Here is a 27,863-nt window from a genome sequence, read left to right as displayed (position 1 = left end):
AGGAATTTCTTTCCTTTAACAAAGTTTGTATAGTGCATGAAGTAACTGGAGAATTTCATTGGGTTTGAAGAAAAAGTCTTGATTTGAAAAGCAGTCTGTTTGCTGGTGGCTGTTTTATTTGACTTTGTCCTAGGTACATTAGTATAATTTTAGACTTCTGAGGCATGTGTTTTTCTAATACTTCCTGTATTTAACACTCAGGGTATACCGATGGCTACAAATAATATAGTTGACCTTAGTTAAAAACAATTTAATGTTTTCCAGATCCCCATGCAAATAATATCTAGTTTTAGTAGCTGAAAGGGCTCTGATGTAGTAAGGATTCAGAGCGATGCTTGATGGGCATAATGAGCTCCATCTGTCTAATGTAACTTGGTTGGGAACAGTGAGGAACAGGAACTTAGACATTATATAAAACGAAGACATCTTTAGGCTTTTCCATTGACAGCACCGAGTTTCTAGGCTCTGTTCTTCAGTTGGCATTCATACAGAAGTTAAAAAAAAAAGATGATATCTTAAAAATATTAACAAATCTTAGATCTCTTTAAAAACTGAAGTTAGAATGAATAGGTAATAATTTTTTTACAACATTTAAGTGTTTATTCACATATACTATAAAGCGGTTCTTACATACCACCGATGTTAGCACATGCAGTGGAAACCGGAATTTCTAGAAACGAATGTGCAGTGCAGAGAGTGGGGCTTCCCAGTGCCTCCCACACCACATCACTGGGGCAAATAGAACCTTGCTATGAGTGCTAGAAGTTAGACTGATGATGTGGCCCCTAGCCACAAAAGACTGTTTACATTAAAATCAGTAAAAAGTAAATAAAATTCAGTTCTTCAGTCACACTAGCCATGCCTTAGGTGTTCAGCACCCATATGTGGGCAGTGGCCACTGTCTTGGACGGTGCGGATTAAAACCTGCCCATCATTGCAGAAGGTTCTATTGGACAGTGTTGAGTTAGAGAGTAGAAAGACAATATCTGCTTTTAGGAAGTTTATATTGCATTTGAGAGAAGGTAAGGGGCTAGAAACCGGAGTAACATAAAAAAAAAAAATGTTTGCCACTGAAGCAGGAAAAAAAATGAAGAGTTATGTGTCATGTGACTGGGCCCAGGAGGCCCGCCCATGCAAGTGGCCAGGCACGTGGCTTCCTGGGTAACTCCTCTGCAGAGATAAGGCTTAGTTCTTTGTGCTTTTGGTTTTGCTTCTATATCCAGTCTCTAATATTTGTGCCTTACTCATAAGAGTCTGTATAAATTTGCTGACTGCACTAGAGAACGATGGTTATCTTGAGGTTGAAGATCCCCCCGAGATTCTGGTGGAAGACAGGGCTGTAATCCTAAAAGAATGCGTCTGCTCATTTGTGCAGACCCTTAGAATAATTCCTGTAATTCAGGGGCCTCTGTATCTTGATACAAACATATCTGTCTTGGGTGATTTTTAGTGAGCAGTGGAGAAAAGAAGTCATTTTGTGCAAAGCAAGGACCCATTTCTTACAGACCTCTTGCTGTTTTCCCTGTCGCACACACACAAGGCAAGACCAAGGCCTGATTCTATTGGTAAACATTCAAGCAGCCACATTTAGATCCAAACAGTTTATTACTTACATGGATGTGATGGGTGGCAACTTCCCACTGTCCTTGTCCTCCATATGAGTCCGGACGCCCCCAAAACAAAAGGGGCTGTCTGCCTGCCACAGTAGTTGTGGATCCTGCATTGCTGGGACCACAGCTCAGCGGTTTCTTGTCCTGAAGCTCTGTTCCAAGGAGGGCGGGGCAGAAAGTGTCAGACCTCATCCGAACCGAGGCAATGCAAAGTTACCTTATGACAGCCTATCATGATAGGTGGGATAGGGAGGCAAGACAGAGATGACCTCAGAGCAGCTCCTCACAGGCTTGTCCTCTGTTTCTGGAGGATTAATCCCAAGGCGTTCTGCCGAGGCTCAGATTAGCTGCAATCCCAGTCCGCCTGCATGTCCTATGTGCATATGTGCAGGCTTCCCAGCATCCCTTACTGTATTGTTTTTTTTTAAGTCGAGATGTAATTGACATATAACATGTTAGTTTCAGGTATACAAAACAATGATCACCACAATAAATCACATTAACATCCATCACCACACATAGTTATGGATATTTTTTTTCTTGTGATGAGAACTTTTGAGATCTACTCTCTTAGCAGCATTTAAATACTCAATACGATATTATTAGCTAAGTCACCATGATGTATACCGCATCCCCAGGACTTATTTATTTTCTAACTGGAAGTTCATACCTTTTGACCGTCTTTGCTCACTTCTCCTGCCCCGCCATCCCCTCCCCCAACCCTCTGTTGGTTTTTAGTTTCGAGGTCAGTGTGTAAGAGGCATTTCAGGACCTCAGGGGCCTTGAACTCTGAGAACCTCAGGGGCTGTGTAGAGGATTTAAAAGAGAATCTAGGGAGAAGAGCAATATAAGGCACAAGGAAGGAAAGAGGAGAACAAGGAAAGACAAAATAACCATATGTGAAAATTGAATTTTTCAAGGCCAGAAAGGTGGCAAAGATCATGCAAGGTCTATTTGTCGTACTAACTTTTTGATGTTTTCCATGAGTCCAGCTGTAAACCAGAGCTCTTACTAGGTTAAATCCGTATCTGGTTTCCAGAAACTTATGAACAGACCCATTTGCAGCACACATAATTCCATTCAGTAGTGCAAGGTGAACAGATATGGACCAGAAATAAAGGAGACTCTAACATTATGGTCTTAACCATAGAAAACTCTCTCAAATTATCATATTATCAAGAGTCATCTGGTTCTTCTCAATCTCCATGTTGGTTCAGCTGTCATAGTGAAACATCCAAAGTTTTCATGCATTTAACACCATTTGGCCTAATTTTAAACAAAATCTGATCATGAGATTTCCAAGCTGAAGAGATTTCCTCAAATATAAGGGATTTTATTTTTCGATTATGTCTTTTCAAGAACAACTTCTGTTGATATTTTTAGCCATCTTGCCTGTTTTCCAAGTTGCATGCATTAATTTTATTTTATTCATCTCATCATCATCCACCACTCTTGAATGGTAAACTGTAAATACAACAGCCTCCGCTCCTTCAGTTCGGATAGGTCGTACACCTTGAACAGAAGCTCCTACGCGCGGGACAGCATGATGATTGAAGAACTCCTCGTGCCATCCAAAGAGCAGGTATGTGTTCTCCTTCCAATATTCTTGAATTGTTGAACTTTCATTGCTATGATTGAATCGAGCTCTTTGTCCCATGACAAAAATTGTATTTCTACGTGTTTGATTTTATATTAGTAAATCTACCTTTACTGCCAGGAACAAAGGGAAAAAATCATTTGGGAAAAAAAAAAAGAGGGAAAAAAGAAAAAATCAGTTGTGCCACATACAGAAATAGGCTGCTTGTCTGCAGGTCAATCCCTAACGGCCCACAGAGAGGAACTCAAAGTCCTAGCAAAGACAGGGGTAACTTTCTCACTTCAAGGTCAAATCTATTTCAGTTTTTTAAAAGAATTAATAATAATTGATAGCTCAAGTCGATGACATCACCCACACAGGTGTTTGATTTTCCTAACCATACTGGGGGCCTGTTGGAATTTGCTAGAATTGTTTTTAGCATGTAGTTAAAGCTGAGATTAGCTAGGTTTTCGATTCCTTCGCATCAAACCTGCCTGTGATGGGCCTTTTCAAGAGGTGATAGTATTTTGTTTTCTACCAGAATCTCTGCTGGTGTTCATGCAATTTCTTCTTCCCAGGAATTGTGGTTGAAAAGGTACTGGTTTAATGCAAGAAGTTCCAGCAACATAGTCCTGCTGCATTTGGGCTAAGGGTGGTTCGTTCTTCTAGATACACACAATACCTGGTTTTAAATGCACACAGTCATGAGCTAATGATGAATGAAACCGTTTGGGCCATAACACTAATTTCAGAAGTGGCTTATCATATTTAACCAATGTCAATAATTGGTGAAATTATGCTAGACGTATTTATTCGCTGAACAATGAAGGTAAACTGGAGCAGAAGAGTAAGTGATAGGAACAGTATCACCAAGTTAGAGGTTTAAGCAGCTGGTAGTCAGATTTTTGGGACTCTCCTGTGTTTAGAGATGCTGACTTCCAGATATATAGATGTACGTTGTACTTCACAAAAACCTACAATAAATATTTTATTATTCTACACTCTCTAGAACATTCTTCGCAAGCAGATTTTACAGAGGTGAATACGGTGGCTGTTCAGTGTTTGGTCAGACATAAACACCCTTTGTAGAATAATTATAGGCGTGATAGCATGTCATGGTTTAAGCACTAGAGAATGCACTTGTCTCCACTAATGAAGTTAATAAGCTCTTGGAAGTCAGGTGTTGCCCAGGTATTGGTTGAGATTTTCTGAGGAGCTCTCTCTCGGTTTGCTGTGGTCTTTATCCTGGTCGGGTAATCCTGATCTCTTCACATTCCCAATTAAAATGAGATGTTAGTGGATATATTAATGATACTAGTGTCGACATGCCTGTTATTCTCCAGGCCTAAGGAAACCCCACAAAACTTACACAATCGCAGGTGATAGGAGATTCCTTGGGTATCAGTAACACTTTGGTCATATATAAAACATGTGCCTCGTTCTAGAATGGGATCTCAAATGCTTGATTGAACCTCATTATGGTTTATATTTCTGAATATATATTTACTATGGGACAGGGGTCTGAAATTGGGACCACCACCAGCATTAGCACTATGACCTCACCATCACTGCCACCATCACTGCCACTCCAGCGGCCATAGTTACACTACCTTTCAATTTCTGCATGTCAACCTTAAAATATAAGTGTTTGCCATGCCACGAGGCTGCAGACAGGCTTCTGAGGGTTCTCACACCATGACCTGTTAGCTACTGCCAAGACCCACCTACTCAGGTGGGCTGGAAGCGACAGCTTTAATCAGAATGAAGGATTTGTGAAAAGAAAGGATAAAGAGAATATTAACGATATATTAAAGAACTTAAAGAATTAAAGAATATTAAAGAACTGATGTTCTTTCATTGAGTTTGTTGCTGCTTAAATATCACAAATATCTCTGTCACAAATATCTCTGTAGAGTAGTCAGGGGAAAGAAGAGCTTAGGACAGCTTGAACCTTTACAAATAAATCTTTAAGTTGATAACTGCAGAGGTGGGAAGTTGCTTTCTTCAGTGACCACAGAGAATCCCATGGTCTGACAGTTGTTCTTTGTGGAACTAGCACATTTAATGAACACATACATTATTCATGGCCACACAACTTCATGATAAATTCACCAGAGATTTGAAAAAAATGTATGAATGACAAAAAGATATTTTAGGGACAGTTGAGGCCACTTGAAAATATACTGGCTATATTGTTAGGAAATTATTGTTAGTTCTGCCAACAGTGCCAATGTTATTAAAGCTATATAGGGGAATATCTCCATTCCGGGGGTATGCATGCTGCAGTTTTCAACAGTGAAGTCATCATTCAGTCCTCTGTTTATTTTCAAATGGTTCAGCCAAAAGAAGTGTGTGTGGAGAGAGAGCTCATGTGAGCGTAAATATGGCAAAATGTTAATTTTTTAAAAAGACTTTATTTATTTGAGAGAGAGAGAGCGCACACAAGCATGAGGGAGGGGCAGAGGGAGAGGGAGAAGCAGACTCCCCGCTGAGCAGGGAGCCTGATGTCGGGCTCGATACCAGGACCCAAGATCATGACCCTGAGTTGAAGGCAGACGCTCAACCAGCTGAGCCACCCAGGCACCCCAAAATGTTAATGTTGATTCAAGGTGAAGTGTATATGGGTATTTCTTACACAGTTTTTTCAATGTCTTTATTTATTTGAACTCTTCAAAATAAAAACTTGGAAGAAAGGGGAACACAAATGTTGACTTCTTTAGTCTCCTGTATCTCATTTATTACAGAAGAGGGAAGAGACTAATTCCTCAAAAGAGAGGCTTTAAGAGGGAAGAGTCTAGTTACATTGTGCAAGACTAATGAGAAGCATTTTACTTGAGAAGTATGCTTCATATAAAGCACAAACTTTATATTAGAATTAAATGCCAAAATTATTAGTTTATATCCATCATGGCTCTAAATCTGTATTTATAAACTTTAAAACTTTATAAAGTTTCTGCACAGTATTGATTTTGTCTGAAAGCATGCACAAAGCCTTAAATATTTAGAATTCTGAAGGCAATGATACATGACTTACCGTCAGATTTAAAACTGTCGTGGCCCAGTTAAAGTTGTGTTGACACCTTAAGGTGGAAAATGAATAAAAATGAACTCTCCACGCACCGCTCGTTTTCAGCAAGAGGAAATTCACCAATACAGAGCATAGTCAGTTACCACTTATTATCGTGCTGCCGATTAATCAGTTTGCACGCTGACCACAGTTAAAGTACCGTTGAGACTCGGGATAATTAGCCCAGGCCTGTTGCTCCCATACTCCTAAGAACCTATGCTGGTGAAGGCAGGTGTGGAGGCCAAAGCTGGGAAGGGAGTTGGGAGAAGTGAGCCCATCCTCATGCCCTGCTGAGCCTTAATCAAGATCAGTCTGTAAACCACTTAGTCCCCCCCCTTGAATAATCAAGAGTGAACTCTTATTCCTGGGCTATTGGGTTATCCATGAACTCCCTATACTTTTACCTTCTCTCTACCTTGTAATCAAGAGTCACCTGTAGATATGCCTCTGAAAATATATATGTAAATAAATCATGCCTTGCATTTGACAGGTTTTATTATTTAAAGCAGTGACTCTCAGCCCTGACTGCTCATGAGAATTAAAGAATCTTTAAGACTGTTGCTCACCGTATGACTTCACTCATATGTGGAATTTAAGAAACAAAACAAAGGAAAAGAGACAAACCAAGAAACAGACTCTTGATTATAGAGAACAAACTGATGGTTGTCAGAGGGGAGGCAGGTGGGGGATGGGTCAAGTAGGGATTAAGGAGTGCGCTGTCAGGTGACGAGCACTGGGTGATGGATGGCAGTGTTGAATCATTATATCATACACCTGAAACTCATATAAGGCTGCATTTAAGTACCTGGAATTAGAATAAAAACTTACAAACAAACAAACACGATTGCCCAGTGACTGGGAGAGGCGAGGCATAGCATGTTTTAATGCACCCAAAACTGAAAATCCCCGATTCCTAGTCAGAATTTTTAATTGGGAGATGGGCGGCTTCCAACTGGCTGGCTCAGTTGGAAGCGCATGTGACTCTTGCTCTCAGGGTCATGGGTTCGAGCCCCACCATGGGTGTACAGATTACTAGGATTCACCATTGGGGCTCACACTGGAATCACCAGCAGCACTTTGGAAAACAAGAGGCCTGCAGAGTCAGAGTCGCCCCGGCTGGGTTCCTGGGCACGTGTGTTTCTTGAAGCTTCACAGGTGATTCTTGGATGCATCTGAATAGGATCTGCTGATTGAAAGCAACTCTGGCTGGGACCTTTTTGTACATTGATCATTCAGCATCTTATGTATTTGTTTTATAAGCTCTGATTTGTGCGTGTCAGATTGTCTTGGAACAAGATCTGTTCTTGGAAACATTCTTTTCCAAAGAGAAGGTAGCAAATGATGCCAAACCGAAGCCGGGTTGTCTAGGATGAATATAATAGACTGGTTCTTTCATTTCTTCTGACGTAATTACTGAAAGCACCTGTCCAACATGGCTTATGTAGTTGCTGTGTATGGTCCACACCAGCCAGTCCTCATGATCTAAATGGAATAACATTCAGGAGACACTGTGTCAGGAGGTGTGGTCATACTTATGCTGATAGCGGTGAGAACAGTTCATTTTGAGCTCCTGCTGTATGCAAGACACTGCTGTAAGTGTTTTGCCAGTATCAACTCATTTACATTTCACAAAAACCCTTTGAGATAGTGTTTTGGCTCCATTAAAAAGATGAAGAAACTGAGGCACAGTCAGCTTATGTGACTTACCCCAGGGGACACGGGTGGTAAATGGCAGAGTCACTGGCCATGTGGCTCCAGGTCCATCTGCATTGCTCTCTGTGGGAAAGGAGCCATCAGAGAGCCCTCAGACTTTATACTCTGTCCTCCAAGATCTCATGCTTGTTAGTATTTTTAATATGTATGCAGTACCATCATCTTTATCCTTTTTTTTTTAGCATTAAATATTATATTTAGACACGTGTTCTCTATTATGCTTGTGCCAAATTCTAATTAAATCTCTTATTTAATGTGACTTAAAAGGAACCGACAACTTATATTCAGCAACAAGTTATGAAAATTATGGAGAAAATTATTATGCTAAAAGTTATGACATGGAAGGTATCATTGAGGGAATGGAAATACTTGACCTTCGCATAGATACGAGGTAGAAGGCACGATAGTGGTCTAAAAATGTTTTGCCGGCTAACCAATTAATTATATTTCCTTTGAATGACCCCTGAAGTACTTGTAAGACCAAGGGATGTATGTATACAGCAAGCAGGAACATTTAATTCAGTATGATTTCTGGTAGTTATCCAAAAATAGGAGAAGAGCAGAAATCGCTTAGGGACATGGGTTGGTTTTGCCTTGTACACCGTTCCGCTTTCTTAGGTAGCAGACAGGATCTGATGGGCAAACCTGTACCCCCATCCATTTCTCAATGTCATTTAGAAGGGTCAGAAATCCCTGCCTCTCCTCCAAGGATGGGTCCAAAACCTGGCCATTCAGAGCATTCCCTTTTCTGGATTACAGTGATTACTTTAGGTTAAAATATAAAATCTAAGCCAGTCTAATGGGACTCAAATTTGAGACTTTCTGTAGCCTTTTGGGGTTGCTAAGCTCTAAAGGTGATGTCAGCCCAGATCTGCTAAGGATGGAGCACGTGAAAACAAACAGTTCCTACCATCTTCTGAGCCATGGCTGGATGCAGCCATGCCTGAAGTTGGTCCCGCCCAGACTTTCTTACAATATAAACCAGTGAATTAATCTCAATCTCCTCCCACCCCTGGGAGGCGGGGAGTGTCTTAAGCCAGTTTAATTGGGGTTTGGGTCCTCACTAGTATGCTTGTATTGGGGGTGGTCAAACCTGGCATGAACAACCACATATCAAGGGCAACATAGAGTCTTCTAGTGCCATTCAATCTTGAGATTCTGTTTTATGCTTTCTCTCTAGAGCTGAATAAATGTAAGCTTAACAAAATAAGAAAATGAGCTATGGCTCAAGAGAATAGCTCTACATTAGGATGTGCTAAGCAAAAATTTTTAGAAAAACATTCTTTGCTAGTTGGTCACTAAGCAATGTCCATTTCCTTTCAATTCCGTTGCTATAGGGGTAGCGCGTGAGAAACGGGGCAGCTGTGAGGCCCTGTCCCTCTCTTAGGAGGTTGCTTTCATGGTGTATGTCTCAGGGGGTGAGTGGCAGGGCTTCTAATACTGACCAGGTTAGAAGGTTGAACTAGTGTGTGACGGTTGCATTGGCTCTTTGAATGGGAGCTGTGGAGTCATTCTGTCCTCACTGTTGGAGGCCTTACTCTGGAGGCAGCCGTCATATCTTCCACTCCGTAACTCTCTCATTTGTCTCACAGCCCAGGACTCCAGATCCTTTGGGTTAGACTTGGTCTGTTTTAGGCTAAGGATGATCTTATGTATACTTAGTCGTATGAAGTGCTATGTACTACTTGACGTATCAGCAAGTCATGTGTGAATTGGAGGATTCTTCAAGAGAAGTTGCATGTCTGTTACTTTAAGACCTAGGCAGTTTCCACTTATCTCAGTAAGAGGAAAGAAGAATGCCTAATCCCAAAGGCTGGTTATTCCAATGCTCAGTTTTTCCTTCTCTGCCCCTCACTCCATTCTCCTCCTGCACCTCCCCTTTCCCCACATCAGCAGATCAGCCGTCCTGTTTCTTGTGGTGAAGGTAGTTCTAAGGGGTTCTCAGAAATGTGCCTGGTGGTAGAAGGTAGCCAGCCTCGGGATTAAAGATTTGCTAGAGATAGTCGCCTGGAAGATAAACACCTTTGACTAGTGACATTTAATATGCTGCTTTTTCTCTTCAGAGTGCTTTGCCAGCATTTTTCAGGTGATCCATTCAACACCTCTCACAGATTGGTCAGCAAGATTACGCATTTTTTTTTCGAGGCAGACAGGTTGGTGTTGTGACTGACTTAAGGTAGAAAAGTTTAGATGTCTTGAGCTGGATGTTGTGTTAACAGCTTCCATGCTGACCTTGATTCACCTTCTTTTGTGCAAGTTGGTAGCTAAATTATTTTTACATCAATCAGATTTGGAAATCCCAAAGAACTCAGCTTCTATGGTTTGCATTTTAGTCTCACATAAATAAATGTTGACTTTAAGAAAAGAAATACTTGAGGGGGGAAAAAAGACCTGCTTTAGTAAACCTTTAATTGTTATTTTATTTTCTGCTTAAATCAGGTTTTCTTTTGTGGAATCCATTTTTTTAAGGTATACAACATGGTGTTTTGATATATGTATGTATTAGAAATGATTTCCATACTCAAGCTAATTGACACATCCATCACCTCCTGTACTTAGCATTTCTGTGTGTATAGTAAGAACAGTTGAGATCTCTCTTAGCAAATCTCAGGAATATAATACATTGTTATTAACTACAGTCCCCATGCTGTAGATTAGGTTTCCAGAATTTACTAATCTTATAACTGCAAGTTTGCCCTCGGTAATCAATATGCCCCCACTTCCTCTACCCCCAGCCTTTGGTAACTACCATTCTGTTGTCAGTTACTATGGATTAAACCTTTTTTTTTTTTAAAGACGGACTCCATTCCTTAAAAGAATATTCCCAACTCATTGCGCTAGATGTCCAAACAGACCCGTAGCAGTTTGCCGTCTCTCTCAGTGTCTGCTGTAGATCACAATACTTACAGTACTTACTGTGGTACTTGCCACAGCGTTTTGTTAATGGATCATCTTACGTCCTGCTTTCAGCTTCCTTGTGGACTGCCATTACCACTTACAGACGAAGAAGCTGGGGCTGAGAGGAGTATTTCACTTGCCCAGTGTCACTGGGTGATAGGGCTGAGCCTAGAATTGAGGTCCAGTGGCTACTTACCCATTCTGTGGCTGACCGCTAGGCTGCCCCTCTAAAACACCACGTGGCCGACCTGACAAAGCATGTTCACCGTGGGAAAAGTCGGTATTTACACAAGTGTGTGTCATAGCCCAAACCCCACCATTGTTTGTGAATCCAGCAGGCTGCTTCCTGCAGTCTGATGAGACATACGCTCTCCTCAGAGCTCCAGAGAGCCTGTAATGTTCTGTCAATTTAAGAAATTCATTATCTCCACTTACAAAAACTCTAGGAAGTTTAGGATCATTATAATCTGTGTTTTTGTTTTTTTGTAGCGGTTTGGAATTTTCACTTTTATTTTTTTTTTATTATGTTCAGTTAGCCAACGTACAGTACGTTATTCATTTTGTCGTGGTGTTCAGTGATTCATTAGTTGTGTATAACACCCAGTGCTTATCACAACCTGTGCCCTCCTTAGTACCCACCCCCCCACCCCCCTCCTTCTGTAACCCTCAGTCTGTTTCCCAGAGTCCAGAGGCTCTCATGGTTTATCTCCTTCTCTGATTTCTTCCCATTTAGTTTTCCCTCCCTTCTCCTGTGGTCCTCCGTCCTATTCCTTAGAATTTTCTTTTCTTTTTTTTTTTTTTTTTAAGATTTTATTTATTTATTCGACAGAGATAGAGACAGCCAGTGAGAGAGGGAACACAAACAGGGGCAGTGGGAGAGGAAGAAGCAGGCTCATAACAGAGGAGCCTGATGTGGGGCTCGATCCCATAACGCCGGGATCACGCCCTGAGCTGAAGGCAGACGCTTAACCGCTGTGCCACCCAGGCGCCCCTAGAATTTTCAAATCACTTTCACAATACTTGGGTCATTCTGTTCTCACAGTGAATTGGGACAGGTAATTTCATCTGCTAGTTACCCTCATGCAGAAATGGAGGTTCAGTGAGGTGTTTGACTTGTCACTCACTGGGCCGTGAAGTGATATAGCCAAAGTCAGACCCAAGTCATGTATTCTTGGTGTAAGGGAACTGACACCCACATGGGTTCCGCTGTCCTGGTCCTGTCCAGTTTGTGGCCAAGGGGGTAACATTATCCTTGCAAGCCTTTCTTATCATGGGCTCCTAGTCTGGTGTCAACGGCCAGCCGTTTCTCAAGTAAACTATGTTTACACCTTTTCAGATTAGATGCACTGGGTTTTGTATGTGACCTGATAGTGTGAGGTCCACCTGGTGCTGTTACCCACGGCACATCAAGGCCACCAGTTAATCTACAGGACTACCTTCTGCTGGCTTCTGGGGCAGCAGAGCTGACAGAGAAGGACCTTCCCTGGTGTCATCCAGTACTGGGGTTTGACAGTTGGCAGCCTGGAGAAGTATCTAATATTGAAGTTAACTGGGTGGTTCTTTCTTTTCCTTGCGTATATACTTTCTGGCCCCCTGCCTCTTTTCTTCTGTGCCCAGACATTTATTTCCAGACCTGGGCATTTGGGTGTGTCCTCTTGTAAAGCCCGTGTGTACTTGCTCTTCTCTTTCCTCTGATGAATAGGGCTAGTGAGAAACTATTTTTGGAAAGTATTAAGCTTATGGAGACAGTGATATCATCATTAGTCAGGCTTTGGACTCTATTGAATAATGCACATTTTGATTTTAATAGGGTCCTTGACATCACTTCCAAGATGAAAAATGGTGTGCTTATTATTCATATCATTTTTGATGTGGGAGTAAGAGGTCTTATTAAGTGAGTGTGAATTTTTCCTTAACACAGTGTCCTACTAAAGCTGCCCAGTGCAGGGTGTTGACTTTGTGTTGTCAGATTTTTGAGTTTCTCTCTGAACTTCAGTTTCCTCGTCTGTGAAATGAGTATAATATGACTCCTAGTGCGACTAGGTCCTGAGGATTCAGAGAATAAATGAATGTAAAGGTCTAGGACAGTGCTTGACACTGAGCTGACACACAATAAGCTTTGGTATTGCTACTGTTAACATAGGAATTTAAGCATTTTTGAATCAATAAGTAAGTCCTGTACATTTACAAGATGCATTTTTCTAACCAAATGGGCTCTGTTGATTTGATATAAGCATGCTGTGTGTGTAACTGTAAAGGACGAGTGCTGGCACCGGAACATTTTTGTTTTTGCTGTGTTTTCCCCAAATTATCACATTTTAGCAAATGAGCTAATATAAATGAAAGTCCTTTGAAAAACAGAAATGACTTCATATATAAAGAAACATTAATATGACTCCATACCAACACTGGCCTTGGTGCCAGATTTTTGATGTACATTTTTATTTAATCTCCACAGCAACCAACCCTCAGTTTGCAAATGAGGAAACTAAGATTGAGAAAAGCTAAGAAATACACTTAGGATCATGAAGCCGGGAAGCCATGTTGGGGCATCTCCAAAAGGGCTTTCAATAAAGAAAGACAAGGAAAGGTCAAAGGCAGAATATTTCCTTTATTCCTGATGGAGGCCAGGTTGATGGCTGGCTTAGTGTCTGAGCCAAGCAGGCCTGCTAACCGAACCCCTGAAATAGGCACATCCCCTACCCAGTGGCCCACATCACCAACCCCGGGGCAGGCATTACCCTCAAGGAGGTAGGCTTCGGGGAGCAGAGGGGCGTGTTCGCTGTCTGGGACCAAGCCGAAGCCCCAAAGAGTGAGCATTGGGTTTGAGCAGAGCCTTCCCAGCTGCCTTTCCCAGATCTACCAGCCAAATAAATCACTCCACATCTCCAGGGCCAAAGTGAATCTAAAGGGATAGGAAGAGGCCCACAGTTATACAACTGAATTGCCTTTCAAAATGGAAAACTCAGGAGTGGGAATGAAGTGTTCTCCATTAAGAAGTAGCAAAGGCAATTTTTTTTTTAAAGATTTTATTTACTTATTCGACAGAGATAGACACAGCCAGCGAGAGAGGGAACACAAGCAGGGGGAGTGGGAGAGGAAGAAGCAGGCTCAGAGCGGAGGAGCCTGATGTGGGGCTTGATCCCATAACGCCAGGATCACGCCCTGAGCTGAAGGCAGACGCCTAACCGCTGTGCCACCCAGGCGCCCCAGCAAAGGCAATTTTTAAATCTAAGTCTGCCAACTTTTTCCATTAAGCCCTGGGAACACCCTACTTGCTGTGGGAAGCTTAAGAGCCAATCTAGTTCATCTTTTTTAACTATCACCATAATGTGATATCCTATTGTCATTTTGAGTGTCTGTTTGTTCAGTAACCAAATAGAGGAAAAGCTTTTCCTTGTACCATGGTGCAATTCCCAATAATGTGTCAGAACATTTTGGAATTCATATTGTTTCTGAAAATATATAAACAGGTCAAATTTAACATTTCAGTTTTAAGTAAATACTCATCTATAGAACTAAGTATTTGGAGACAGGGAGCTCAGAAATGAAGCTACGAATTCGGTCTCTTTCTATAAAACACACAGGTTCAGTCAAATTGCCGTATTTTGTGTTTAGGTGGACGCAGCGCAGGCTTTTTGTGTTCAGCTTATTAAAAGTGGTAGGTCTGTTTGCTCGTAAGCCTCAGCAAACCTCTCTGGGAAAAAACCTGGGACAAATACTGGGATGTACAGGTCATCATTCTGACCAAGTATATTTGTTCATTACACATTTGTTCATTTGTATGATGACAGAGTTTCGATGAGCGGCAAAGAGTTTGGAGAGTAAAGGAGTTGGGGAGGACTGGCTGGGACTTGGGATCCAGGTGCTGGCACCCTCCCGCCTCCATAAATAGTACATGATGGCCGCGATACCTTCTTGTGTGGTATAATTCATTGTTTCAATAATTAATGTTGCCGGTGCATGTTGCAAAGAGTACCAAAGGTAAATAATTTACTGTAATTACCAAAGAGGAGTGGTATTACTTATTTATTAGAACTTTTTTTTTAAATGGGTCCTTTGTGAAAAATGACTTCAGGGCCCCAAATGAAGGAATTATAGTTTGCTAAAAAATTAAATAAAGTAAGCATCACCACCCACTGTTTGTTAATATTTGCCCTATTCTGAAGGTTAGTCAGTTGGGGTCTCCAAAAGTCAGTAAAATTCGTAAATAAGGCCAGACTAACACCAACACATCATCTTTAGTCAACCCAGGTAGAACTAGGGAACTTTCTGAAGTAATGATGTGTTGCTCTTTTGGGGTTAGGACCTTGCTATTGTGGCCTCATTGTTTTCCATTTTGATTTCAGGGCTTTTTAAAAAATCTTTGCAATTCACAGTATGTTTTTACATTTATGTTTCATTATTAAAGTTATACAAACAAATAAGCCATGTCATTTTATAAGGCATACTCATTAGGAAAGAAAAAGAATCCCCATATACACCTTCAGCCTCCCATTTCTCCTCTCCAGAGACAACTGCTTAAAGTACCTTTTGGTCAATCTTGTTATGTGCTTCTGTGTCTCCAAATAATATGTACATGTGGCTTCCTGTTGGCTTTCGCCCATTTCAGGAATAATTTACTGACTTCCCAAAATGGAAGATGAAGTTTTTATTTTTTGAATACCTCTTCCCTCCCACCATGCACACTTTCCATCCCCCCCACTCTCCCCAAACAGTTGTGTCTTATTTTGGTTATGCCAGTATTCCGTGCTTCTGTTATTACACCCACGTAAATGTTACCACAGATGTGAAGTGTGTTATGATTGCATTTTCTTTTAGGCACAATATTTTACTTTCCCTAGAGTTTCTTCATTTGCTTGGTATTCTCAGTGTATCCCTACCACCACCCCCCAAACTCCAACCCAGTTGTGCCAGTCTCCTCTAATATGTTCACAACACATCAGGTGTTCTATAAATTTCTTCTGTTTAATTCATCTCTCTTTGTGCTTTCCTACTAGTCAAGTCCCTTGCGGGCCCACTGCATGGATGTCCTCCTGAGTCTTCCTTCACTGTCACTGTGAAAATTCCCTATATTCTTACATTAGACCCTGTGTCTTCCTCCTTCTTGGTTTAATCCTTCATTTTGATGGAGTACATCTTCCAATCGTTTCCTTACAGGGTTCATGAGAAATATATTTTGGGGGGTTTTATATTTCTGAAATATCTTAGTTCTATTTTCACACCTTTTTTTTTGGCTGGTTTTAGAATTCTAGGTTAAAAATCATTTCCTCACAGAACATTGAAGGAATTGCTCCATTGCCTTGAACTTCAGTTTTTGCTGTTAAAAGTCTGGTGGAAGTCTGCCATCTGTGATTGTTTTTCCCTCTCTAAATTTGTAGATGCTTTCTTTGTCTCCAAGTTCTGAAATTTCATGATGATGTGGTAGAGTGGGTTTATATTCATAGTGCTGGTCACTCAAGTAGATCCTTTTACTCTGCAAACTCAGGTCTTCTGCTCTAGGGAAGTTTCTTGAATTATTTCTTTGGTTTCTTCTCCTCTATTTCACTATTTTTGCTTTCTGGAAACTTTTTTTTTTTTTTTTTTTTGAGAAAGGAAATGGATTTGAAATTCCTGAAATGGTCCTCTGCTTTCTTGTACGTTCTCCTATTTTCTGTATTTGTTACTTTCTATGAGTTTTTTTTTCCCTCTGGGTTTTTTGTTTTTAGTGTTTTATTGCTTTATAAGTGTAAGAAGATCTCATCTCTCTCTGGACATCAATGAAAAATTTTAACCTTTCTTCTTCCTAAAATCCCATCTGTTTCTTCCAATTTGTTTTTGTTCTGTTTGCTTATTTGTTTATTTTATTCCTCATGTTAGATACTTCTCAACTGTGCAGTGACTCTTGGCTGTTTGATCATCACTGAGCTCATTGGAAGCTCTCTGCATGGGGGAGAGCTTGCCATCCATGATTTCTACTTAAGTAAGAAGCCAGGGACATTTTACTGGGAAATTCCAATTCTCAGTGAATCCTAAGTCACTGGGAAATCCCAGAGAAGACTTCCCATTTTCTGCCTGGAGGCTCTGTCCCTTTCTGGCTGGAGACCAGTAAAAGAAGGCTGCTCCCTCCTCATGTAGCTTCTGCCTTGCTCTCCTCTTCCCAGAGTCCAGTTACACGTGGGAAAAACTTTCACCGTGTTCCATAGGCCACTCGTACGATTTTCTGTAGTTTCCGTTCTTTTCTTAAATCCTATCTTTTGTACATTTTTCTGTCTACGCTTCCAATTTTCTAACCCTGTTTTCTATTGTGTCTTGTCAAGAACGGACATTGTATTTACAAGTGAACAAATGCCCATTTGATTCTTACATATATTCCAGGGCTCTGTTAAATCATCCACCTTTTAATTTCTTTCATCTGTTTTTTCTTCTCTTTTCTTCAACATACCAATCATAGCTGTTTTGAAGTTCTTTTTTGCTTACTTCAAAATGTAGGGTGACCTGGGAGTCCGTTTATAGTATTGGCTTTATTTTGCTTTCGTTCATGTGCTCTGGCCATGCTTGGCAATTTCTCACTGCATGCCGGACATGATATATAAAAAGTCATAGGCACGACACACCCGACAATGATGTAATTCTCCACAGAGGGTGCACCCTGCCTCTGCTAGACAAATAGAGTGGTGGCTGATTATTTCAATCCAGTCAAGGTTTTGCTGCAATGAGGCAAAACCATTCGCAGCCGTGGTAAACTCAGACCACCTCAGGTTTGTCCCTGGCCTTTGTGAGGATCCTTACATGGGAATCTTGTGTGATCCCCTCCCCTGACGAGTCCCAAACTCAAGCTTTGCTTCATGGAACTGCCAAGAAGCAACACTGCCTTTTGGAGATTTTCTGGTTAGGTTTTTGGCTTCCTGTTCTGCACAGCCCCAGAATTCAGCAAATGTTCTTCACAGAAATCTGTAGCACGCTTAAGGCTGCCCAAATGTCCACCGAAACTCCCTTGGTTTTTCTATTCCCCAGTGGTGGCCCCTGTGGGTACAAAGCCCCAATTCTGTCTGCATGGAGAATCGATGAAGGCACCCAAGTTAAAAATGGCAACAAAAAGTCCACTCAACTCTTCCAGATCTTCGCCTCCCCAGAGTGCAGCTCCGCAGCTCCTGCTTTGCCCCATCTGGAGCCCATTTCCATAGTTACCTGGTGTGGCCGCAGCAGGCTTCTACTAGCTACTATGCCCCACTTGGAAAAACAAAAGTCACCAGGATTGATGATTTTTTCAGACGTGGGAAAGAATTTTCTGATTGTAAGATGAATTCGGAGATGTGTTCAAGTGTTAAAATCATGGTTAGCATTTCCACACTGAATGTACCTTTTGCTGATAGAACGTCGTTCATTGGTGATTTGGAAACTATTGCTTTACTAACTTATGCAAATCTTTATACTGTTGACACGTGTTTCTTATCCAAAACTAATATATCACATTTGTTAATATCACCACTGAGCTCATCACGGAGGTGCACATTAAGTTTCCAAAATACTAATTTTTGTTTGAAAACTCAAATTATCATTAACAACTAATGCCATCAGTTACTTTTCTTGAATGGACAGACTTACATTGTTCATTTTCAAGAAAATAATGTCAAAACCCAGGTCACAGTAATCATAGTTTCGTGTCAGTTGTATACTGTGTTTCATGGAAAAGTCACTTTTCAGGTTACATCTCAAATGCCTTTCTTCAAGCCAGTGATCATACTTCAGTAATCAGCAGGTGTGCTTTATGTCTACTTTCCATTTGAAATCTGTGATATTCCTTTTGCCATGGCAGTTATTCAATATGCTTTCTTAAAAGTTTGAAATAATACAACATATCAATAAACTTTGGTTCCTATCTTGAAACTTCAGTGTGGACCTATAGGGGAGGAAGTACAAATTGTTTGACTGTCTGGACTTACAGAGACATACAGGTGTATTTTGTACCTACAGAGAAACTGTCTTGTGTGGGTCATTGATGCCATATATCATTTTATTTTGCAGCATCTAACATTCACCAGAGAATTTGATTCAGATTCTCTAAGACATTATAGCTGGGCTGCAGATACCTTGGACAATGTCAATCTTGTCTCAAGTCCTGTTCATTCTGGGTAAGTAATCTTAAAGTCACTTGCCTTTATCCTATTAAATGAGCATTACATTTATTATTTGGAGCTATAAATTCATATAGACAAGCTTCATGTGTATAAAATACTGGTCTTCTGAAGATTTCATTAGTTGAGTATATGTGATCTATGTTTGTAAGTTATTAGTTAATTTTTTTTTTTCTGAGCAAAATGTTATATCTATTTTCTGTTGAAGAAAGCACAGTGTTGGAAAGGAAAAGAATTAAAATATTGGTGCATAAAAAATTCTTGCCTGTTCTGGTGCTGTTCCCAGGTCTTTAATTTCTTTTTTCAATTAAAAAAAATAAATCCAGTCATTTTCCTTAATTTTACTTTATTTAAATGAAATTTTATTTCAGAGTACCTGATTTTCCTTTCTAATGAAAAATTAAATATGTGGGTTTATCTGTTCATTTACCTTGCTGTCTGCTTTTGTGTTTTGCTTTGAGCCTTGAATCTTCAGATCAAGTTTGGTACCTTCTGCATTCCTGAAATAAAATTAGGATTAAATTGTATTAAATTATAATTAGAAGAAGAGAAATTAATTTTTAAATGGAAAGAAAGGAATTCACTTTTAAAAAGTGAATGTACCAATGTGTGTACCCCACATATTGTGCAGTGGTAAAAACCACATGGGACAGGCTCCTTCCTATTTTCCCACTGGTCGGCAGAATCTGGGTTAGGCAGTGGGAGGTGACCTGCTCCAACTGCTGAACTGATAATCATATATTTAGATATGGGATTCTTCAGCTGTAGGAAATTAAAACATGGGCTCAATGAATCCACACAAATGGAATGGAAATAATTAATTTGATGAAAACATCCAGGTGTTTTCACCTCTGAAACTGGCATTTAAGCCATCAATTAGTTGTGATCCAGGACAAGAGTGGATTAGTTTGCAATTAAATAAATTAACAATAAGTAACATTCCTGAAATGCTATATGTATTACACGAAGTATTTCCTGCTGCTTTTAATTAAAATAAATCATAATAGCTAATGTTTACCTTTGTATGTGCCTGGCATTGTGTTAAATGTTTTTACATGTATTATTTGACTTAATTTTTATTTGAACCTTGAAGTGATACTGTGAGATAGGTTTTACTCATTACCCCCATTTTATAGATGAAAAGTCGGACTCAGAGTAATGCTGCAGGTTATTTAAAGTAGTCTTACAGAACTGTGGCTTGTCGCACAGAGTTGCAATATCATTCAAATAGAAATAATTGACAGGAAAGGGTTTTATAAACTATACATGGTGGTCTTTGACTCATTGACATTGCATTTCTTTTACTCAATCAGAAGAATCTTTACAGTGATATTAATTTTTAATTGCTTAATATTTACTCCACTGATATTAGATGTTCATGGTTCTAATGTTGAGGAAGCAAAAAAAAAAAAAATCAGTTGAGAAGGAAAATATAAAATACTTGGGACACACTCAACGAGCAGCATGTTCAAGATTTTTTGTACCAAGCTTAGTGAATTGTTGCCATGTCACAAAGACCTAGAACCAGCATCTTGTATTCTCTACATAGGAAAGAAAAGTCCTAGGGTCTAATTTAGTTAACTCATGTGCTTTGCTTCAAATGGTAGTTTGAGCTTCAAATGAGAAGTTGATGGAGCATAGAGTGATAAAATCAGAAGTAAACTTTCCCATACACTGGAGACAATGAAATATTTGAATACACAAATTCTCTCTCCTTCCTCTTGAATTTATTGAAGGCAGTAAGCATGTGCAGGAGAGCAAAAGTAATGGCAGTTAGCGTGGGCTAATTTGAAAAGGAAAATATAGACTTGATATTCACTTGGAAACGATTCACTAATGCCAGGTCTGTGGCAGAGCCTCTGTAGCCACTTAAGGCGAATATTTTTCCAGGTTGTCCCACAAATGCCAATGCCTTGGTTTCACGTTCTGATGGTTTTTATTTTTCCTTTGCTTGTCATTGACATTTTCTGTTGCCTGCCTCTAATTATCTTACATTAATTTTTCCCATTTGCTTTCTAAATTATTTTGCAGCTATTCTTCTCCACTTCCTCAGTATGATTCAAGGTGATAACTGTGTCCTTTATGTGAACCATCCTTTTTTTGTATTTTTAATTTATGTGAAGTTTTCCCACAGTTAGATGTGTCACTGTCTGTAGTGTATCAGCATTCGTCATCCCACTGTTCTTAAAACTAGAAACATTCATGTGTTAGTTTTAGGATCATCCGTAGAATTCTTGCTTTAGTTTAAATATTAATAAAATACAACAAATATGATTAAACATCACCTTTTGATTTGTTTCTAATAAGTTATATTGCATGAAATTTTATTTTGCACAGAATATGTAAGGAATGAGTTGGAAAACAAATCACTGTATTTCGTGATGTTACTGAGTAATAGGACCCTATCCTGCTTAGCATGTGTTCTCACCTTTCCTCAGTCTACTGGCTCTATAGAATTGAAAACCTTAGAACAATAAATAATTGCTAATGAATACCAGCTAGGCACTGGGTGCTATGCGGAGCCCAGAGAAAGAGCTTCTTCTAATTTGTCGTTAAAATCTTCTAAGGCCTGTTTTTTCCATTTGGTTGTGATATTCTTTGTAGTTTGGATATTTTTATATTGACGTGGATAACCTCCTTATACGACCTTCAGACTGCTCAGCTACAAGTGTTTTTTTATATAGATCTTTCTCACATAGATATATTTTCAGTATTAGTAACCTCGTCTGTCCTAGGCAGTTTCCTAAGCGCCCTTAACACAGTAGTTTTTGTTCAATGGATCACTCAGTAAACATTTATTATGTGCTTACTGTGTTTGGGACTGTGCTCAGCTCTGCAGGTCAAGCAGTGAACAAGACAGGCCTGATCTGAATTACCATCTATGTTGTTGAGATCAGCTGCTTATTGCCAGGGCAAACATTGCCCTCCCAGTGTAAGCATTCTAGTGTTTATTTGTGCTAATACAACCAAATTTTCAAACCCAGAGTTTATCTTTATGTTTTCGAAATTTTATTTATGTGATCTCTACACCCAACGTGGGGCTCAAACTCATGACCCTGAGATCGAAAGTCAGATGCCTCACCAGCTGAGCCAGCCAGGTGGCCCCCAGAGCTTATCTTGGATCATTTTTAATCCATTCTGTTGCTATTATTCCCCTTCATGAGTTGATTTTCACTACTGAATGCTGGGAAGGATCAGGTTTTGTCCTAGGCTTCTTTATAAAGTTGCCCTATTGTCTGCATTACTGAGTAAAGATAGCTGTTAAGTATGTGTCTATCTAAGACAATGTAGGCTTACCAGGGCAGTTTCAAGGGAGCCTTGTCATCGTTTAGCACTGGAGGCAATGCGTGTGGACACTTGCACAAGTGAACCAGTATCTTTGTCTCTGACTTGGGAGGTGCTGTGTTCTGTTTTGGTTTTGAGGGGGTCAGTCTCTTCCCCTCTTACTTTGAATATTACCCTGGTTCCAGCCTCTCAAAGTAGGTCTAATGTTACCAAAAAATGTAATCCAGAGGAAAATGGCTAAATCCAAAATAAGCAGAAGGGCGTGAAGCTGATTCCACTAACTGATGACCAGAGTTGGTTCTGAACATCTGATTGACTGAAAAATGAGCCCCATGCTATCTCCTTTCTCTGTGGGGATGGTCCGTCAGTTTGCTTTGTTGAAACAGCTACTCTTCTAAGGTTGAGAAGCATCACTCTTAAGGAAAAGGGCCCCAGCTAGGACCTCCATGCAAAGTCCTAAAATCTGTTTGCAGGATGTTAGAACTGCATTTAGATGAACTATATTTAGTAGAAGATTTTGATGGATGGGGTTATTCCCTCCCCCCCAATACTACAGGTATTCAGATAATTTTCTAATTATCAACATTTGGTGCTGTTCAAGTAATAAGCATGTTTTCACATGTGAACGTTGGAATGCAAAGGGACGTATGTTCTTCTGTCCGACTTGCACTCTTCTATACGTCAGGCTCATTGGTGTACGTTCACCAGGGCGCTTTATAATACCAAAGATTCGAGGAGGATGCTGCATGAGCTTATGATAGGAATCAGGAATTGCAATCTGCTATAACCCAGATAAGATACTATTAATTTCTTTACATTTTCATATCGACATGCAGACAAATAATTTTTCTTCATTAGCTTTAATAGAAAGGCCAATGACAGAATTATAATATATAATTTAGAGACATTTTCTAAAAGTCTAAGTATTCAGTTTTGTATGGCTATACAGATACTCAACTATAGGTTATTTTAAGCAGTTTTAAAGCCAAATTTATACTGAAAAGATTAAATCCCTCTCCATCAAAATTGCCTGAGCAGAATTAGTCATCTGCTTTTATTCTTATATTCTGCTTTGTGGTAGTAAAAATTAGAGTGTTCGGTCTGATTAAGTATATATTTATTTTATGAGCTATACATGTTAAGACATACCGTGGAGTTTCATCTGACTTGTCAGGGAGAGAGGTTTCATAGTCAGCATCTGGCTAAAAGCATTTATAGTTAAAATGACGCTTGAATATAGCTTAAGTCATCCTCAGAGACCACATAGAGCGGTCCAAGTTTGTGTTTTTACATGCACGATGGTCCTGCAAGAGCCAGTCTTCGTTCCAGCTTTGAAACATTCACTCTTCCTCAACGTGAGCATCTGACTAAGTCGTTGGCTTCCGTTAGGAGGCCAGCGTCCCCCCGAAAATAAGTTGTCGCGTCCCACTTTTTGCCCAGTTCACAAGTCGAATGCATGTTCGATGTGACTCCACTGTATTTACTTCCGATTTATTTTTAAAGAGAGGAAATGATAGCCACCTTGTCTGTCGTTTTAAACCTTAACATTGAGTCGCAGAGCCTGCTGTGAAGATGGTGTACTTCTCGCCTTGATTTGGCCTCCGGTCTCTCCTTACAGGTTTCTGGTTAGCTTCATGGTGGACGCGCGAGGCGGCTCCATGAGAGGGAGCCGTCACCACGGCATGAGAATCATCATCCCTCCGCGCAAGTGTACGGCCCCCACGCGCATCACCTGCCGCTTGGTAAAGAGACATAAACTGGCCAACCCACCCCCCATGGTGGAAGGAGAGGGATTAGCCAGTAGGCTGGTAGAAATGGGTCCTGCAGGGGCACAATTTTTAGGGTAAGTTATTTTCTCAATTTTTACCTTGGCCCTTGTATGGTATATTTAATTTCCTTGGCCCTTTTTAACTCAAGTAGTTAACTATTAAAACTACTTAGTTGGACCATTTTGATAGAGCACACCTTTCGTGTAGTGTCAAAGGTCACAAAGCTGTGTAATTCTCTGAAAAGCTAGTAGGCTGATAACTTCCTTAACTCAGTTTGCTGGTCAAAGCTTTTACTAACCCAGAAGCATGTTCTCTGCTCAGTGAGTGCACGGAACCCCAGCGGCCCCTGTGGAAGTCAAGGCACCATTCTTAGGGAAAAATAGAGATGCCGGAACTATCTCGCCACGTTGAATAAATGGCTCCTATGGGTACCTGTCTTTTTTAAAGATAATGTTTAGGGAAAGAATCCATGGTGATAGGGGCCTTTGAGAAAAGGAAACATGAATTCATTTTCTGAGGTGGCACTTGGGTGCAAATCAGGCAGGCTCTGTCGTGACGGACAGTTTGTTCACAATTTCCCCTTCTCGTTTCTCTTCCTGCTGCATGGATGCTATTCAGTAAACTGCATCTTCCTACCAATCCTCCCCCTGTAAATGAGGGCGAGAGCTTGGTTAGCCGAATCCTGCAGCTTGGGCCTCAAGGAACAAAATTTATTGGGTAGGATCTTTATAGACAAGATACAGAATGTCTACAATTCTTTTTTCCATTTTCAATTTTTTTCTGTCACCCCCATGGTCGTCTTCTTGTCTTAATTTTATTTTTATCTTTTCAGTTTTTAATGCTTTCAGTTGATGTGTGTCACTGAAAGAAACAGAAATCATAGTGGCTTGACTTAACTGTAGCCCCGTTACCTACCCTGCTTCGCCAGCATGTGGAATTCACTGCAAGCCTTCTGCTTCATAACTTTGTGCTTCTGTGAACCTTTCTTTAATTTGAAGTGTTTCCTCTGGTTCTGATAGTTTTTAAGACAGACTGACGATCTAATTTTAACCCAGCGTAAGAGAAGGTATTTGCAGGCTTTGAATCAACATTTGCTGTAAATGATATATACGTGTGTGAATATATTTATGTGTACATATATATGTGTATATATATGTACGTGTCTGGAGTTACAGTTTTTTAAAAGTACATACTTACACATACTAAGTCATCTTTACGGGCTTTGAGAGACAGAAGTCCTCAAGAAGTAAACTGAATTTGATAAATGTTGGGAATAGAAGATACTAAAAGAAAGCCAACTAGGCAGCAGATAGAATATTCTACTAAAGTTATTAAATTGTCTCGTTTTGTTTTGTTTAAGCTGAAATGTGTTGGTATTTGTTGTTTGTTTGCTTGTCTGTCTGATTGGTGGATTTGCCTTGGCAGTCTGCATGAAGAGACCTGTTATGAAAAGTTATGCTTGGCTTTCACCTTGGTCAAAGGCCCTGGTTCATACCTTCTCTCCAGTATTGTTGAATGTCCTACACAAAGCCACATTCCTTAAATATTTACAGAGACAGTATCTGATACATTAACCTGCAAAGATTGTATCTAGTTCTCAAAAAAAAAAAAAATGACAAATCAGATGTGGTTAAAACTATGGTAAATATCTTAACTCTTGAAATTATCGACACTCTTAGCCACACTTGATTTTGTTTCTACCTATCAAAAAATAAAGGCACTGTACAAATTTTTAAATCCTTAATTTGAATTATAATTATTTTGCCAAAAGAAAAATTGTATTTATCATCCCATTTTAAGTGAATGCTTTTGTAATAAATGAAATGCTCCTTTGTACTGATGCTATCGGATCATTACAATGACTCTCCCTTTTTATGTTCTTACCTATTTAAACCCGTGTCTCCTATTATCATGTGTACATAAACAATAGGTTAAGAGGTGAGGTTACATACAACCTCTGTAGGAGAATAATGATACTGTCTACTTAAATGTCATAAAATAAAGCTGCACAATCCAACTACATAAACTGTGTGTGATTGTGGTCTGCTTACTTCCATCCATCTTTTTTAGCATTTATCCTATTTTAAAAGTTAACAAAATTATTCCTGTGTTCGATTGGCTGTCTTCAATTTGCAGCCATCCTTTCACATTCTTTGGCAAAAGGACACTGTCAAAAAGTAATATATCACTGTATTACAATTTCAAACCAACAAGTGCTTTTTCAGAAGTTTATGTCTTCCTGTGCAGGTTATACTAGAGTTAGGAAATTAAGTTGCCCACTACCATTTCACAAATTAAAACTCAGAAAAAATGCCTTAAGTGTACAGGCCATAAAATTCACAGAAAGTCACTGTTGGAGGGAGTGAATTGTTATGTCGATCGTTTGCTTGCTAAGGGACAAACACCTGTGATCTTTCAAAATAGGAAATCGACAGAATTTCTTTTTCAAAGAAATGACTGTGTCCTTTTAAATCATTAGCTTTTTTGTATAATATAATATAGCTATCGTGTTTTTAAAAATGGACCAACTTTCTTATGGTCTATTGTCCTAACTTCCAATTCCTTGATTCAAACTCCTGTTTATATGTGCAGAATATTTTCCCTTTATTCAATCAAAATGCCTAACAGGCAGTAGGCCCTTACAAATTGTTCGTGAATGAATGAATGATGGCATGTTTTCAGGCTTCTAACATTATTTAATTAGCAAATGATTCTGCAGCTTTGAAGTCATTCCCAACCTTAGTGGCACCTCTGATTTTCAAATGAATACTGTTAATGAAACTGTTGTTGAAAGTATGATACTATAAATGTATTTCATTTGATAGCAAAATAATGTGGATTTTTTTTCCAGCCCTGTCATAGTGGAAATCCCTCACTTTGGGTCTATGCGAGGAAAAGAGAGAGAACTCATTGTTCTTCGAAGTGAAAATGGTGAGACGTGGAAGGAGCATCAGTTTGACAGTAAAAATGAAGATTTAACCGAACTGCTTAATGGCATGGATGAAGGTAATTATGACGACTCCTTGTCCTTGTAAACGTCCGCAGGTCAAAATCAAAGGCCTGGCCGTGCCGAACTTCACGCGGCTCGAACGTCCCATGTTTGTATTCTGAGCTGGGTGTCCAGGTCCCTGGTGTTCATTGCTGCTTTCGGAATCTCAGGCAGGAACTTCCTTTTAATCTGACAGACTTCTTTTCTTGCAATACTAATGTACAAATATTACAGTGATAATTCTTTCAGCCTTTAATCAAATATATTCATCTTTCCAAAACCCAAGAGAGTCTTCTAAGTGCAAGATGTGTAAGGAAGGGGGTAAATAATAACGGAAGGTATGCAAAGCATGCAGAGCGTTTTTAAGGAAATACGTTCACATTTTATTTTTGGAATTATTATTTCCGGATCCTTTCCTGTATCTCTGTTTTGTCCCCAATTATTTCAACATTCTTCATTAATTTTTATTTCCTATTGGGCAATAATCACGGGAAAAAAAAATAAGTTGCAGGCTAGTTATTGGAGTCTGTGTCGTGTCCTGTGACCTGGTAAGGCCACATGGCTGAGCATGTCACTCTGATAGGGAGCATGTCACTCCCTCGGCTCTCTGAGCCTCAGAACCAAGCAGGTTTTCTGACTAGACATTCGGAATAGACTTGCTTTGAGACTAGGTACTTGATGCAGGGGTTTCCTTTAAAAAGGTATAAAAATAATCAGAGACCAAGTTCGCCCCAGTATGAATCTTTCTACTGACTTCCTAATCACTACAAATTCAGCAGTTGTTCTGAAGAACAGCTTTATTGGAGATATAATTCACATACCATAAAATTCACTGTTTT

General features: G+C 39.8%; 1 protein-coding gene across 21 annotated transcripts in view; it reads left to right on the top strand.

The window, feature by feature from the left end:
• Positions 1 to 27,863, top strand: part of ANK3 (ankyrin 3) — a 657,955-nt gene that overhangs the window by 560,550 nt on the left and 69,542 nt on the right. For 12 of the 21 annotated variants that reach the window (XM_034662548.1, XM_034662545.1, XM_034662552.1 and 9 more), the window contains 5 exons: positions 3,090 to 3,192; positions 18,872 to 18,978; positions 21,013 to 21,045; positions 23,885 to 24,109; positions 26,887 to 27,041. In XM_034662548.1, coding sequence (XP_034518439.1) covers positions 3,090 to 3,192; positions 18,872 to 18,978; positions 21,013 to 21,045; positions 23,885 to 24,109; positions 26,887 to 27,041 — 623 coding nt within the window. The remainder of the gene's footprint in view (positions 1 to 3,089; positions 3,193 to 18,871; positions 18,979 to 21,012; positions 21,046 to 23,884; positions 24,110 to 26,886; positions 27,042 to 27,863) is intronic. The other 9 variants (XM_034662551.1, XM_034662557.1, XM_034662562.1 and 6 more) reach the window with 3 other exon arrangements.

This window comes from Ailuropoda melanoleuca, chromosome 6 (genome assembly GCF_002007445.2).
Source record: "Ailuropoda melanoleuca isolate Jingjing chromosome 6, ASM200744v2, whole genome shotgun sequence".
Taxonomy (NCBI): Eukaryota; Metazoa; Chordata; class Mammalia; order Carnivora; family Ursidae; genus Ailuropoda; species Ailuropoda melanoleuca.
The sequence above is the reverse complement of the archived record's forward strand: the minus strand, read 5'-3'. Positions and strand labels throughout refer to the sequence as shown.